General features: G+C 44.3%; 1 protein-coding gene across 3 annotated transcripts in view; it reads right to left on the reverse strand.

Annotated features, from left to right (window-relative positions):
* Window positions 1-16,812, reverse strand: part of LOC144752191 (heat shock factor protein 3-like) — a 199,200-nt gene that overhangs the window by 40,624 nt on the left and 141,764 nt on the right. For all 3 annotated transcript variants that reach the window (XM_078640135.1, XM_078640136.1, XM_078640137.1), the window contains 2 exons: window positions 3,244-3,492; window positions 1,222-1,327 (listed from right to left, as the gene is read on the reverse strand). In XM_078640135.1, coding sequence (XP_078496261.1) covers window positions 1,222-1,327; window positions 3,244-3,492 — 355 coding nt within the window. The remainder of the gene's footprint in view (window positions 1-1,221; window positions 1,328-3,243; window positions 3,493-16,812) is intronic.

Consider the following 16,812-nt stretch of genomic DNA (forward strand, 5'->3'; position numbering starts at 1 on the left):
ACATCAGACCCAAATACCTGAACGACCGAGTATGTTTCCACGTACCCAAGAGAATCCTCCGCTCCGCTGACCTCGCCCTGGCGGAGGTCTCCCGCATCCGCAGAAGCAGAACGGGTGGGAGAGCCTTCTCCCACATCGCAGCCAAAACCTGGAACCTGCTCCTGATCAACATCAGACGCTCCCCAACCCTCCACTCGTTAAGGAAGGACCTCAAGATCTGGCTTTTCAACTGACCTGGAGCTGCACCCCCTCTCCCAGCGCCTTGAGACCCTCACGGGTGAGAAGAGCGCTTTATAAACCACTGATTGATTGGTATACTCAAGACAATCCTTTATTCAACGAGTACCCCCGTTATAGTTAGAAGGATACTTAAAAGAGTAGGGATCTTATAGTGATTTGCAATGGATCACTAGACTTGGAACTCCAAATTACCAACATGTTTCGACCCTTCTAAGAGCCTATACAGGTCTAAGGTCTTTGTCGGGGTAATGTGATAATCCAACAGTCTATTGTTATTAGAATATAAACAAAATACGTTTTTATTATAATATCGGTCCCTCTTCTGAATCTGTAAAACCTAAGTGGAAAAGTAAAAATAGACAGAAGAGAGTAACAATTTTACAACCAAAAGAGCCCACTAAAAATGTGGCCCACCGTACTGATCGATGGGCATTACAAAATCATGGAAATTGATTATCAATATCTTGCGGCACTCACCCATTCTCAGCGCTATTTTAAAGTGACAAAAACATTTTTTTAAAACATAATTGAACTTCTATTATCGTGATGATTATTATTGGTGTAACCAACTTATGTTCTGCTATTGTTCCGCATTTTCTTACGTATATGTATATGTAGGTATACAGTACCACAATAGCATTTGTTATATAAACATATATGAACCCCTGCCGAATGACGTCCATGTATGGAAGCCCACCTACTAACATTGTCCTTCATTTCCTTTCTTTTATCTTTTAAAAAGGTTTGTAAACTGTTCAGTCACCTTTTGCTAATCTAGTTACTAATTCAGGCCTTATGACTATTGATGAAGAAAACATTTGTTGTGGGGGATGGGTGTCCTAGCGCTCACTGCTTTGCAAGGTGCTACCAATCTTAAATGCATGAATCGTTTTGATACTGGCAATAACACTGCCTAGGACAGTTATATTTAATATTTTCTATAAAAAGATCATAACATAAAAAAAAAAAAAAAAGACTTACACTGTCAATGAGTTCAGGATCAAGGCTGTACTTGGTCTTGGACAACAAAACTTGTAACTCCTCAAGGCTCACATCAATGCAGTCTAGAAAATCTTGCATTTCTTCCCTAAAAGTTAAACAGAATTACTAAGCACTTTCGACTCTGACACCAAAGTATTTATCAACAGAGAATGCCACATGAGCCTCTTAATGGTGCCTAATCAATCTGCTTTTTACAAGCAGAAGGAGATTACACTTTAACCACTGTGACCCCCCTCCGACCCCAAAATCCAAATTTCAAATTGCTTTCCTCCTCTTGAAGATAGTTTCAGAAACAAGAGTAAACCATATTTAAGTGCTTGAATAATGGGAAATTTCCTGCCACAACAGAATAGGTATGGGTTTCAGCTACAATCAATCAGATACTGCCAACAAACCATACTGAAGTAATTAAAAGATTGACAACTTACTGTCACAATAGAGTTTGTATGAGTTTCAACCACAATCAAGCAGATGCTGCCAACATGCGCTTTCATCCTGTTAAGCAAGCCCATGTTCAATGATGTGTTTTGATATTTATGAAATCAACACAGGCCTCACGGAAAACTAAAACACAACGGAGGGGAAATTTGTTTCTCATCTATTAGAACATGGGTGCCCAACACCGTTCCAGAACGACTGACTTCATGCCAAATTCTTAGAACTCTGAAGAAAAACATACATACAATGAATTAAAGTGAAACTCATTTACGTATTTCGTAGTTTGTGGCACTTTTCTAACACTTTGAGCGAGTGATACACTTCTGTGATACAATATAAACAAGTGTGCAAAACTGACAGGACTGGAATAACATATTACTTGACTGAGCCAATGGAATCATCCCTCAGGATAACCCTGTAATCTGCTACTTTTATACGAGTAAGGATGGTATTGCTTTGTGATAACCAGATACCAGTACCAGCATCATAACTGATGATCACAGTTTGGGAGTTGGCAGAACTCCTAAAACTACTTTGGATGCCCCAGACTAGTAACTAAGCAAGACCAAGAATTAATCTACAGTGGAAGAATGGAGGATACCTATGAAAATAGATGGACAACGTGGATATACATCATATTAACGTCATATTCCTATGCATCAAGAGGCTATCACATTCTAAAAATAACTTAAGTGTCAAATACGATATTCTCAATGTTACCTTTTTTTGTGTAAACACTAGCAGAGGGAAGGCAAGAAGGTCTCAGAACATTTCTGGAGAGCAGCAGTTAGTAAGAGATTAGACAGCAGAGAGGTAGTCCAGATAAGGTAAGCAGTATGTCAAGGTATGTGAAACCAACCAAAACAAACAGAAAATGCGGAAGAATACAGAATTAGCCTTCACTTAGTGTTTGGCCACAGTTTCTATGTTTGCGCCTGAATACCATACAACGCCACTAGAACAAAGTAAATCCTTTCTGTAATACACAACAGTGGGACCATGATGGCTCTGGTTGATTATTTGGGTTAACTGACTAGCAAGCTAGATTCCCTGCAACAAATGAGGTAATGGAAGAAATGCTTGACTTAATCTCAGCCACTGGCCACCTCTAAGTCTGTATACTATTGTTTTTAAGCCATTGTGTCACTTTGGGAAGAAACATATGCAAATCAGCTCTGGCCCTATTGGAACAGAAAATTCCACCCCAAACTACTCGAGGCAAGAACAATTGAACTGGAATGTGGTACTAATTAATCACCAATGTCTAGCAAGGTAGATCTCATCATACATTGTTGGATTTCTTGTTGTACAGAACAGACTTCTGCAGGAAGAGTTTTGAACATATTCAACTTCTGAAAGGCTGTGAATAGCGGGGTCGCAACTACCGAGGCGACATAGTTGGTGGTGTAAACCTCCATTACTTTTGATGTGACACTTAATTGATAGTATACCGTGTCCTGGTTACGTTTACATTGAATATAGAATGAAAACTGTAGATCGTTAATTAGCATTTGTTTGGATCAGTCAGTTTGAAATTAAATCTACCCACAATAGGAATCATACCTGTCTAGTATTAGGTCACTCTGGGTTGTTGAGGTGCTCTCCTTCAGAATAGAGTTTATAACAGCGTCTGGGTCCTCCCCATCACTCTCCACAAGGGAGGGCAGTTCCAGTGTGCCACCTTCTGTTCCACCAGTGGTCACAGAGTTGCTAGTAGTTTGCTGCAAATGAATTGGGGATCCTTGCTCCGTAACAGAGGCTTGTGACACACTGCCTAATGATTTAGAGTGTCCTGGGCTCGAGAGAGACTGCCTGAAAAGTAAGGAAATATGTCATTCATTAACCCGACTAACTCTTGTACTCGTGGTTCATTTTCAACTTACTCCTCTATTGTATACCAATTTTTCAGTTAATGTGAAGCACTCTCTTCCACAAACAGATCTTTACACCCAAATAGCAAAACATTAATCAAACAGAAAAAATAAATAGATACTTATCTGTTAAACCAACTGGTTTCTTCATTAAATTTATGAGCTCATGTGTAGGACTGGCACTTTATTAGATAGAAACAGCTCTCCAACTGTGGCAAAGCCTTTTAAGTTCAATTGCTATCGCTTTATAGTGGGAAGTAGCTCAAATCCAACAATACAGCAAACAAAAAGAAAAAACTGTTCCAAAAAAGTTCATTTTGGCAATACACTAAAAGAGGCAGGGTGTAATCCTAAACTTAATATCCCAATCCACTGACTCGTTTGGGGGAGAGGGTGGCATGCACAATATTAAAGCTACCATCGATGGAGACTTGGTCTTACAGTTAACTAGCCTTTTCTTCTCTATTATGGGAACTTGATTAATATTTGTAGGAGGCTGGCTCAGTATATGGTGTAAACCTATTGGTGAGGCACCCTACGCTGAGCTCAGTCAACCCTTGTGGTAGTTGTAGTGGTCCCTGACAATCAAAGCTCTAAAGGGGTTGCTGTGGAGAACAGCTAAGACTTCGTCAGGAGGGTGCAAAGCGGGTGCATTACCACAATAGTCAGTCAGTAAGCTTACACACAAGAAAAAAACAAAAATACTTCTGTATTTATTAAACACAACACTAAGAACTGTTTTGTATATCTGCTACCCAGAGAAATCAATACACATAAGAGATGGGGTCGGGCTTATCAGGGAGGGGGCTGGGAGATGAGCGTTAACTTTTGTAATGCTTGGAATGTTGATAGATCTGTTGCTGGATATTGAAGGGGCCTCCAGTATATGTACCTATGTCATCCTACGTTGGAGACACACGCCCTTGTTCGGGGGAGACGTTGCGACCTGTTCTGTCTATCACAGATTGTCAATGTGTATTGATGCCTGGATATCTCACACTCTTTAAAAATAAATACAAATATTTTTCACAAAAAAAATCAATACACATAAGGAAATACTTTAAAACAAGTAGGTAATTTGTGAGTGTTAATTAAAAAAATTTAAAAAAAACAAGTAGGTAAGCACAGGAAAATACATGGGTCCCTATTGGGGTGGAGTGGGGTGGAGTGTCTAAACGGACATATGGGACACCATATACAACAAGCATTGGCATAGCCAATAGGCCTCACCTTTGGGTTTTTATAAGTATTTAGCCAGAGTTATTGGCTTTGGCATTTTTTTTAACTCATTTTATTGTACTCAGCATCAACAAGGTATAGTTATTCCAGATAGTATACATACTCATTAAAAACCAGCAAAGTACATTCCCAATACATTGTTACATTGATAATCGATACATAAAATTCGAAAACAGTACCCCACATGTCGTATATGCCACGCTTCCTAGAATTCATCTTCCAAACCTTCATCTGTCTGTTCTTGCGGCGGTTCACAGATATTTCCCCTGAATGTATTCCATGCCCCCCGAGATCTTGCTCCATTTTCGGGGACAGGTCACTGTTTTAAGCTATGTTGGCCGATGTTGGAACAGGAAAGTTTCCTGTATGGACTACCATCGCCTTCCTGTACCTTGAGTGTAAGGTGTACAGAAACACCAGTATGGCAAGCACGTCCCACAGGAATAAATTGCCAAAAGGAAATTGTGCAGCGTGATGTGTACGGGTTGTTGCAACAGCAAATGTTGTGTAATTAAAATGATCTTTCCAGCTTTACTCTTCCAAACACACCCAAGATAAATAATGTTAATGAAATGAAGTATAATGGTAGTCACGAGGTAGATCCAAGTATGCAAACTAGCTAAGCTGCTGTAAATGTAGTCACAACAGTTAATTCGCTGCTGGAAACAAAGGGAGATACACCTGTTGTCAAGTGTCTACATCATGCGTTCACTGTAAAGAAAGACAATTGGACCGCCACCCCGCTCTGACTTCAGGCCGCTGTGGATGAACACAAGGTTAAACTTAACACCAACTCACAAAATTTGTGTTATTTGTGTCACATAGCAGAGCAAAGGCAGAACTAAGGCTGAGTCCAGCTCCCTCTGAAGCGGCCAGTTATGCTCACAGGTTTTAAAAGTAACATGTCCCCGGTGCACTCTGGTACATGTAGTCATCAAAAGAGTAGTTGCATTGTTAACACAGTGATTTTGGATAATACAAACCCAGCAGGAGGCCAGCTCTGTGAATCGATAGGCAATTCGAACATTAAAGGAGTTCGGTTGTGTTCTAAGCTGTGTGAGCAGGCTGGAGGGGGCCCTGCCAGGACAAAGCTGCAGGGGAATTGGAGGAAGGGACCCTTGGGCAAGAAGCACAGTAGGGGGACGGGTGTCTGACACTGGAACCGGGTGAGGGAGGGGGACATCTCTAGAAGATAGAGACCAGGGAGAGAGGCTTCAGATAAGGGAAACCTGGGTCAGGGAGATCAGCTCCAGAAGGAGATATGAAACAGGGGAAGCAGCTTTGGCGGAGTGATACTTGGATCAGAGAGAGCAGCTTTACAGGAGCAAGACCTGGGTCCTAAACCAGCTCAGGGAGAGAGCAGTCCAGTGCAGTGTGTACGGAGGCAGGTACAGTGGTTCCAGAAGTGGGCGACTAGGGCGAAGCAGAAGAGCTCCAGAAAAGGGCCCGAGATCCGGACCAGGGCGAGCAGCTCTTCCTGAGCAGGAAGATGGCTCGATCCAAAATCAGAATGAGGGAGCCAGAACCAGGCCAGCGCAGACCCTCCATGGAGCAGGATGTGCATAATCAGGGCTCCCCTGGCCAGGATGAGAGGCACGCGGCATTATGAGCAAGGACTGCACTGGATGAGGGAAATGGAGGGAACAAAGATAACGGAGGGATCAAGTGAGGGGAGAAAGACTGAGCAAAGAGGGACTAGCAGGAGGTACGACCTAGGGAGGAGGCAAGAGGGAGAAACTGAGGAGGAGGGCGGAACCTGAAAGAAGGGAAGAAATGCTGAGGGAGGCATGCCTAGGATTGACCACAGGAGGAATCAGCGCATGCCAGCACCACAACAAAGCCCTCGCGCAAGCACGGCAGGAGAAATACCCCTCAGCCCCGGCCCACTTCACCCCGCTGCCTGGGACATGTTTACGGACAATGTAATTGATCGTGCTTTTTTCAGCCAATACCCAAACAGCAGCTTCTTGGAAGGGGTCGGCCCTAAGTTGTGTTTATCGTACATTTTCTGTGTCATTATTTGGACTACCGTTTCAAGTTTCCAAGAGCATGATTTATCGTCTGAAGTGGTCACGCACAGGCAGGCGAAGGAGGGGGCGGCAGGAAGGAGAGAGGGGTAGGAAGTGAGACAAAGCGGCTAACTGGACGACAAGCAAGGGCTATTATCAGGTAGTTTCAGCAGAAACATGCGGGGATTTTGCATTCTGGCCGCTGAGGCATGCAGCAAAGACTTTGTTACAAGTGAAAAGGGGTGAAAACATCAACGAAGGCAACCCCTCAAAAGGAATGCCGCTGCAGCGTCTCGCGATTGGTGCGTGCACTTGTGTGAAATCTGACACAATAGATGGCACACTGCGTGCGCGCCGCTGCTCGTAACCGCAAGCCGTAGGCCGTGGGCAGAGTCCAGGGTGCTTCCGCGAGGTCGTTTTCCTAGGGCAGCGCATGCGCGCGGCACTAGATTCGACCTAAAAAGGTACCACTCATATTCTAGTCAGTTTGTGAAAGCATACAACATTGGTGGGATTTTAGGCTTTATATTCTGTAGATGTGCATTTGGTGATGCTCTGCCTGAAAGTCAATCAAAGGATATGTATAAGAATTCACGTCTAGGAATATTTCTCCTTTCAGTCTCCAAATATGTTTATTGAATGAGGGATACTAGAAGAATAATGTTTCTTTTTGTACAATTAATGTTCAACCGTACAGTAAAATCGCGCTAGTACTGTGCAACTCGTAATTAGGGCCTTAACTGATAAAAGCCCATTGTGTTTTGTGTATGTGGTGCTATGCCATCTGTGTTAGTGCGCCTAGACTTGGATATATATGTGGTGCTGGTGCTTTCAACAGACGGCTACCATAAGGTATGTGTACCTGCACATGTTTACTTCCAAAGGTAACGGACCAGCGTTAATAGTGGAACAATAGTTTATTGGAAAATTCTGGGACTTCTCATCTTGAGATGGTGCTCTGGAACTCTGGGTTCCCGCATTTCTGAATTTCCTTTTTCAAGCCCACTTGCGTCCTAATGGTTAAAGTCTCTGAGCTTGTAGCTTAAGGCTTTTAGTGTCGCTTTCGACATGGTCCTGGCGTCCCTTGCATGATTGTTAGCTCACAAGCTGTTTCTATGGCGTGACCAGGTGTCATGGATTTGTCAGGACAGTCCTGGATTTTTGCCAGGACTCTCCTGGCAAATCCAGTTGGTAAACTGGATTCATGTCCCGGTTCTAAGAGAGGTCTGACTAAACTGAGACAAGTTTTCGTATGTCCCAGCGGAGGATCAGTTAGTAGCCCCTATGGCAAGCAGTTCAACACAAACAACGCTGTGTATAAACGTTTAATCGTATTACCCTTATTATGTCATCGTTTCATCATTGCATGCGTTGTATATGTTGGCAAGTGCTGTTTCATTCCCATACATTTTTAAACCGCAAAGTGGGAGATTTTGAAAAAGAGAATCAAGGGATGTATTTTTTTTACCATTCACATATTTTGACGTAGAAGGAGCTTAAGTGGGAGGCAGCTAAAATAAAGCAATTATTTTACTTTAAAATCGCGGATCTCCAAATAGGTTACAAGTTAATAGTTGTCATATAGGGCCATCTAGGGCCCGACCGGCTCACCGTAAACGGGGCTCTTTGCCGGAGATCTTTTAGAAGAAGCTGTGGGGTGCATGCAGATAAGAGGGCATAGAAGTGTGGTGCACGTGAGGTGAAATTTAAAATAAGCCTGGATCAGTCCTATTCATAAACAATTTTAATGGTGTAGGTAGATCCAGCCTAGTTAAAAAGCAAGGACGCCCTATGAAGATATAATGTTCCTAACGGGATGTCACTGTGTGTAGGGTTGACATGTTTTGTGCCTAGTTGCTCCTAAAGAGTCAAGTGGCACTTCTTCAGGACCTACGTAATGGTGAAGTGTACAACTAATGGTCAGGCTCCTAAGATTAGGGGGGGCGGACACGGGGCCCTAGTAGATCTGTACTGGGCGTTTGGAGACCCCCAGTACGAGATCTACTGCCCGACGGGGATGTGACAGAGCACATTGTTGCTCCGATCAGCTGGGTGGAGGACAACAAGCTGGACACCTACCCTCACTCTGTGCCCCTTGGGGCACAGAGTGAGGGTAGGAGTCCAGCTAGTCTCGTACTGGGCAGTAGATCTTGTACTGGGGGTCTGCCAACGCCCAGTACAGATCATAGGGCGTCCTTCCTTTTTCACTAGGCTGGATCTACCTACACCATTAAAATGGTTTATGAATAGGACTGATCCAGACTTATTTTAAATTTCACCACACTTCCTATGGCCTCTTAACTGCATGCACCCCACGGCTTCTTCGAAAAGATCTCCGGCAAAGAGCCCCGTTTACGCTGAGCTCGTGGGGCACTGCAGTGCCGGCCCGACGAGGAACAAAGCTCAATGATGAAGCATGACACCTCACGGGGTGTGTGAGGGCATCATGAAGAAAGACCTGTCTTCCCCATCCCCCTCTCACTTACGGAACTGCATACCCTCTCGCAACACAGTTCTCTAGGAGCCCTGTGTGCAGGAGCTGTTTAAATAACTCGTCCCAGTCCCAGCCCCTCCTTTTCTCAATTAATTTGTAACCTCCCATGGCTACTGTCCCCTTTACTTCGGTTGTTTCACAGTTTGTCTTTTAAAGTCTCTAAGCACTACTTTCTTTAACGAGTTCTTCCTACTGCAGGTACGACATGTTTTCAGCGGGCGCATTCACTTTTTTTTAAGCAGCACGGTTGTGCTCTATCTTATATAATGTTTTTGCCTTAAAAAAGGTCAGCCACGCCATTAACACTGCTCACGCCACAATGTTTTTTTCTCTCAAAACACTGGTTTTAAGCCGGGCTTTATTTTTTTTTCAAATGCGAGAAAGCTTTAGGTTTGAGAATGGCGGCCGCACGGCTCACCCAAATCAATCAACACTCTAAACAATAGGGTCAGCAGGGCTCGCAGCCCCTCATCCCACCCCCCTCTGTTCCGCCCCAAGTGCTGCACTTTAAGTCTCAGGACAGTGCCCGCTATTATATTAACAGTACCCGTGCCGAGCTTAAGGTTTTAGCAGGCGTCCGATTTTATCAGTGTTTTTTTCATCATTACCATGGCACCCACTTCACGGGGCGCCATAATCCTTACTTTTCTCTTCACGAGCGCCGCACTTTATATTTCAGTACGGCACCTGCTTTTTAGGTCTCGCAAACCGTTGCAGCGCAATGCGCTGCTCGCTTTGCGAGACATGCTGTATACACTATACCTGGGGGAAGCTCCGCCCACTTTCCGTCTATAATTTTCATTGGCTTCTGTGGAAAAGTAAATTTTGCCATGTTCTGTGTCCCTACGCCTCATCCATCATATGTTATGTGTGCATGATCAATATGCATATGTTATTCCCCATTTCTGATTAAAGACGCAATTACAGTTGTGTCCACCTCTAGTATGATAGTTTCCAGTCCTCGTGAATACTACGAATATCAGGCCTATGTAAGTAATGTTGCCACGTTTCTCAGTGTGCACGTTATTCAATTATAAAGTCCCCGTTTCCAGGCCTCAAAAGGGCCCGGACCACAGATTCAGCTCCTGTCTCCTGAAAGCCTCGCTAAGGAGCGATACAGCCCCCACCTGTATCCTCGACCCTTCACTTACTTCCTGCCTCGCAGTGCCCGGTGCAGCCCGGCTCTGCCTCGGAGTCTGCCAAAAGTATGTTATAGTTCCTGCTATCAGTTCAGTCCTCCTCCTCTGCATTCCTAAGCTACTGAACTGCATCAATAGTTTCCGTCATTGTCTAGCCTTCTCGTCTCCACGTTAGAGAAATACTGTATTTAATGGTCATTTAATATTCTTCACGCACTACATAATAGAATAATGCATGGTCCAGTCTTAGCATCAAGTTAGCCTCTCCCCTCATGACTTCTAGTTTATATCAACATGTTCCCTAAACATTAGATACCAGATAGGGTTTAGGTACATGTCGCTCCGACCCTCCAGACTCTAGTCTCTGCTCCTAGCACAGAGTTCGTAGCCCCCAGCTTCTCCTAGTAACACGTCATTGCTAGTTTTCGCGCACCATTAGGTTAGAGGTCCCGGCTCCTTAGGTAGCCCCCTCCAATGTTTCCGCCCATTCATGACATATTCTGTTACGTTTTGCATCACATGTCTAAGTAAACTCCCAGTTACACCTCTTATTTCTGTTATCTCTCGCGACTGCTACGCGTCACGCCTTCTACTCCACCTACTGTTACGCCTACTGCAATGTAATGCTATGTGTTTGCGCTATGTATATAAGTCAATGTTTTGTTATTAAATGTTAGCGCGCTCATCCCAGACCCAGCCCCGGCAGCTGCCGGGCCTTATTGTCCTATTCCCATGCAGGTTGTCCTGATCCTGTCCTTATGCTGTAATAAACCTGCAGAAACTCCTACTACCTCGAATCTTGACTCTTATTTATTGAGCTATCTGTTATGCTATAAGTCTAGTCAAAAATAGGGTATTATTTATTTATTTACCACATAATGGCGCCCGAACAGGGACTTGCCCTTTCCCCATGCGTCGGTGAAGCCACGCCGACCCCCTGACCCTCTGCAGTCGTGACGGAACCATACCGTGCACTGGCAGATATTTCTGCTCCAAGTATCCCTCAGGCCCACGGAGGAGACGGAGGAGGCGGTCCAGCATCCGAACGAGACGGTGGAGGAACGCGGCGAGTCCCGACCAGAGCCCAAGCCGAGAGTCCAAGGTCCGAGGTATCCGGAGGCCCACCCGTAACTGAAGTCCGAAGTCCGAAGTTCGTCGTCATAGTCCAGTCCCGTCCGAGGCCTTCCGTTCCGTGCTGCCCGGTGAGTACCATTGCTGGGGTAGTGTCTAGACAGGGTCAGTCTAAATTGACTCCTGGTCCGTGGGTTGGTGGTACCCAAGCCCACAAACGAAGTGTTCACCTAGGTGGATACGGGTCTTGATGCGTTCCTTTATGGGACCGGTATGTTCCGTACTGTTACAGCAGTGCATCCAGTAACTCTAGTCTGTTCCGTTCTCGAGAAGTCTGTTCTGTTTCTGTTTTCAGTATTTTCAGGTAGTATTCTGTTCGAACTGTTATTTATAATGTTGTTTAATGTATTTTCAACGTCGTGGTATGCCTGAATTGTTTTCCCAATTGTTATTGTTTTTCGTGTATTGTATTGTGTTCCGATTCAAGTTTAGAATGCCGCTCTTTTCCAAGTTACGTCAGTTAAAAACTAGAAAGGGTCTGCTGGAAGCAGCAGTTCCTGTTCCGCCTAGGGACAGTCCAGGTCACTTTATGTATCAGAAACATGGCATAAGCGCCATATTGTATCTAGATTTATGGGTAGAGTATACCAAACAGTTAGAAGAAAAGTATAGATGGCCCGTATCGGGTACATGGGATGCCGAATGTATCATGCGAGTAGAAGAAGCATTATGGAAAAAGAAAGCCAGACAGTCACAGAAAGATGCCATCGAGCTATGGCGTAAGGAAGCGCATAGAAGAACGGAAAAGGAAGTCAGAAAGTCAGAGTTAAGTAGAGAATCCCAAGAACGAGCCCAAGAAAGAGAATTAATCGAGATAGGTGAACAAGTCAAAGCCGAACAGTCAGACAGACAGAGGCATGCCCTTATTAAGGGTATGTATCCTCTCCTTGCCGAAGGCTTGCCAAAAGCGACCCCAGAGGCACCCAGTAATTTCCCGCTACCATTAGTTCCGACCAAGCTACGTCACAAACCGACCGCAGCTGATATTTTTATTTCGTCCTATTTGGACGACACAGTTCCAGAATATGCAAATCCAGTTCGCGCTCCACCTGTCCCTGTAAATCAGGCACTTCCCGTTCCTCCAGACACCGGAGTACCTGTTACGGTACCCCCGGGTCAGCCTGCCATACAAGTTCAGCCCACGTTACAATTACCGACCCTGCAAGCACGAAGAATGTCAGTCGACGATTCTAGTCTAGGGGCCGCAGGAGGAGGTCCTCCTCAAACCCCGCCGCCATACAAGCGTTTATCAGCACTCGAATTACATGCTCAAGCATCACAGCGTACTCCTAAAAGTAATAAGTCTGTTACAGAAATCAGACAAGCCCTTGCCGAATGTGTCTATGACACAGTCCCAGGCGAGTATAATATGGTTTTATATTCCGTACGCGTAAGAAGGGTGACCGAGTATCTAGTCACCTTACCAAATATGAAAGAAGATCTAGACAGAATATATCGTTTCATCCGTACAGGGGATGATCCAGAAAGTATTGGCGAGATTATGTCTCAAAGGAAAGCCGAGATTCAGCTCATGATATTAAAGTTCCTGATCAATTGTCTAATAAGAGAACAAGATTACCCGTCTAAAGATCCCGCCGAAATGAGAATCCTAACAAGGTGGAGTGATAATATAGCCGAGGGTAAGCACAAGACTATTAGTGCCATGGAAAGTATGTACAAGAAAATTCGTAAAGAAATAATAAGGTTACACGAACAGCGTAAAGCAGCACAAGTAAGCGAGAAAGAAAGTATCTCTGATCCTGAAGAGGAAGACGAGAATCCCGCCAGAATAGCGTATGTAGGAAAATCCAGATTTCCAGATCGCCATTTACGTCCAGAACCTAAGTCTATTTTTCATCATCCAGCACCAGAACGAGGCTCTCTAGAACAAGTATTTCAAGCTACCGATCACATCCTGAAATCACGAGTCGGTTATAGCGAATTAAGTACTATACACGAACAAGAACTAGCCCGATTAGCAGTCCGATGGATTACTGATTCTACCACTTTTCCAGACGAAATAGTGGCACAAATGTTTCTGAAACTGCCCCCAGCCGAGCAACGACTGGTGGGTATGTATATGATCCAGCACCTCATTACCCTGTATGAGGGTCAACATTCTGATCCAGGCCCGTTACATGATATCCTGAACGAGTTACTCCAGTACAGATGGAGAGGTCTAGGTACCGATTTAATTAGTGTCATTCTAGAACAGCGCCACAAGTATAGAACGTTCCTGAACCCGCATTTTGTTCATGTCTCACCCCCAGAAAGTAAACCATTCTACATAGACAGACAGAATCCGCTACGAGAAGTCCACCCAGTCCAAGGGGCGGGTGGCGAAATGCAACGAGTGTTTGTATACACTCCGATATCAAAGATGGAACTTCTTGAAATGAAGAAATTAATCCCCTGTCATGACAAAGATCCAGCGGGGTTCCATAGAGAATTAAAAGACATGCTCCGTATGGGAGAATACACTTACCCAGATGTCATTAAAATGTTAAAGGTCCTGCTACCCGCAGGGGTGTATGAAAAGTTAAAGGAAAAAGAATGGGAGGTGGGAGAGAAAAAGATCGATTGGGCAGCTCTAGAAGCTGAAGACAAGGCACGAGTACCAGGTACCGGTCTTGGAGATAAATGTAAAGAATTACCAGAATTATTGATTCAAGTTTTACCCAGATTATTGACAACTAGGAAAGAAGACTGGGATGCAATCTCAGCCTGTAAACAGAAACAAGATGAGGATATTAGTGATTTTTATTCTAGATTTGAGAAATGTTTCAGTATTAATAGTGGTCTCAAGACAAGTAGTGAGTCATACCCTCATCTTTTCGTTACCAAATTAGTCGAGAATTCAAGTTCACAAATTAAAAACCGAGTTTTGAAAGTCGAAAGCACCTGGCAAGCAAATACTCCGTCCCAGATGCTCCAGATGCTCCAGTATCACCAGAATAGAATCAGAGAAGAGCAAGAACACGAAAGAAAACGTATGAAAGACACGAAAATGAAAGTGCTAGTTGCACAATCTATTCCTCAAGACAGTCAGAAGAGGGGTCCGAATCAAGCTAGTCATCCTGCGGCTCCCATTAAAGGGAACTGCAATTATTGTAAACAGCCAGGTCATTTTATAAACGAGGGTGCAGTTCTGAAACACAACATAGCTACTGGTAAGACTAAAGAAAGACCACGTCCGCCTAGACAAGAACAAGTTTCACAGACTCCTCAGTCACAGAATGCACCACAGACAGTTACAGTACCGCAGCCTATTGCTGCAACACAGCACGTTACATCGCAGATGTACCAGTATGCACAGTCCGAGTATCCAGAGTACCAGTCATATTCATGAAACAGCCTAGAGAGGGAGGTAGGCTTGCCTCTCATCGAGATATCTGTAGACCAAGAAGGTCCCTATGTTCATAGTCAAGTATTAGGGAAAGACAGAAAGTTTTTGATCGATACAGGGGCAAGTAGGACCACAATTAGTCACGCCGAAGTTCCAGGGGCTCCGCTCTCAGGCTCAAGAAATGTTTCCCTTGGATTTTCAGGAAAACCCATAGTTAATGAGATATCAAAGCCAGTTACTCTAGAAGTAGGTCCATTGTCCCGTACTACTGATCTGTTACTTACTAAGTCATGTCCAGAAAATCTATTAGGCATTAAGACATTGAAAGAATTAGGTGCAGTTATTTGCTGTTCCCCAGAGGGAATACGTCTGTTCCTACGTGACTTTAAGGGTCACTATGTATTACGAGATTTTGATTCAAGATTGTCTAATGTTCCGCAGCATTTATGGGCGCAAGGTCCAACTGATGTAGGTTACATGCAAATCACACCCTATCGTGTGACTCTCAAACCAGGTGTAGTGTTACCACGAATCAGGCAGTACAGATTGCCACCTGAGGCTGTAGCAGCCTTATCCAAAATTATTGACGAGCTCATGGCTCAAGGAGTAGTTGTAGAAACTGACTCCAATGTATGTAATTCTCCGATCATTCCAGTCATGAAACGTACTGATCCAAATGCACCCCCAGTATATCGATTAGTGATTGATTTACGAGAGCTTAATAAATGTATTATTCCTCAGTACCCAGTTGTCCCAGACATTTCTTCCCTGTTAACAGCCATTGATTCCGAAGCCATGTTTTTCACTGTTATTGACCTCAAGAATGCATTTTTTAGTGTTCCAATTCATCCAGACAGCCAGTTTCTTTTCGGATTTTGTTTAAATGGAAGGAGCTATATGTTTACACGCGCTCCTCAAGGTTTCACAGAAAGCCCTAGTATTTACAGTCAAGCACTCAAGAGACAACTAGACAACATTCACATGCCAACCGACACTGCCCTGCTCCAGTATGTCGATGATCTACTGATCACAGCCCGTTCTGAACGTGACTGCGAGCGTGCATCACTTACAGTTCTGTATTTTCTAGCCGAGATGGGGCACAAGGTGTCACCTTCGAAGCTTCAATTCTGTGTCCAGCAAGTGGTATACTTAGGACACTTACTGTCCAAGAGGGGTAGGCAGTTGACACCCGACCGTATCCAGTTAATAGCGAGTCTTCCCCAGCCCAGAACCCAGAAGGAGGTACGTGCCTTTATCGGCCTTACTTCTTATTGTAGACAATGGATTCCCCAGTATGCATTCCTAGCCAAGCCACTGATACAGTTAACGACACAGGAGGCAGCCGTATCGACTGTCCTCCCTTGGACATCTGACCATACACTTAGTTTCAACGAGTTAAAGAAAGCCCTATGTCAAGCTCCAGTTCTAGCTACACCGAACTACAGTAAGCCTTTTACACTTTTCGTTACTGAACGCGAAGGTACAGCATTATCTGTTCTCACACAAGATCAAGCAGGTCAATACAAGCCCTGTGCTTATTTTTCGAGCACATTAGATCCAGTCGCCCAGGCGTTGCCTGCGTGCCTCAAGTCAGTTGCAGCCACAGCACTAGCTATTAGACAAAGTGATTCCATAGTTTTAGGACATTCCCTGACAGTACAGGTCCCACATTCAGTAGAAGTTCTTTTAAACCGAACACAAACTCAGCACTTGACAATTGCACGTTTAACAGGTTATGAATTGACACTGTTCCAGCCACACATAGAAATTAGACGCTGCAACGTCCTGAATCCTGCTACACTGTTACCATCAGTTAGTTCAAATCCAGACACACATGATTGTGTGGAAGTAGTTAACATTACGACAAAGCCAAGACAAGACCTGACAGATATTCCGTTACCAG

This window comes from Lissotriton helveticus, chromosome 4_2 (assembly GCF_964261635.1).
Source record: "Lissotriton helveticus chromosome 4_2, aLisHel1.1, whole genome shotgun sequence".
Lineage (NCBI taxonomy): Eukaryota > Metazoa > Chordata > Amphibia > Caudata > Salamandridae > Lissotriton > Lissotriton helveticus.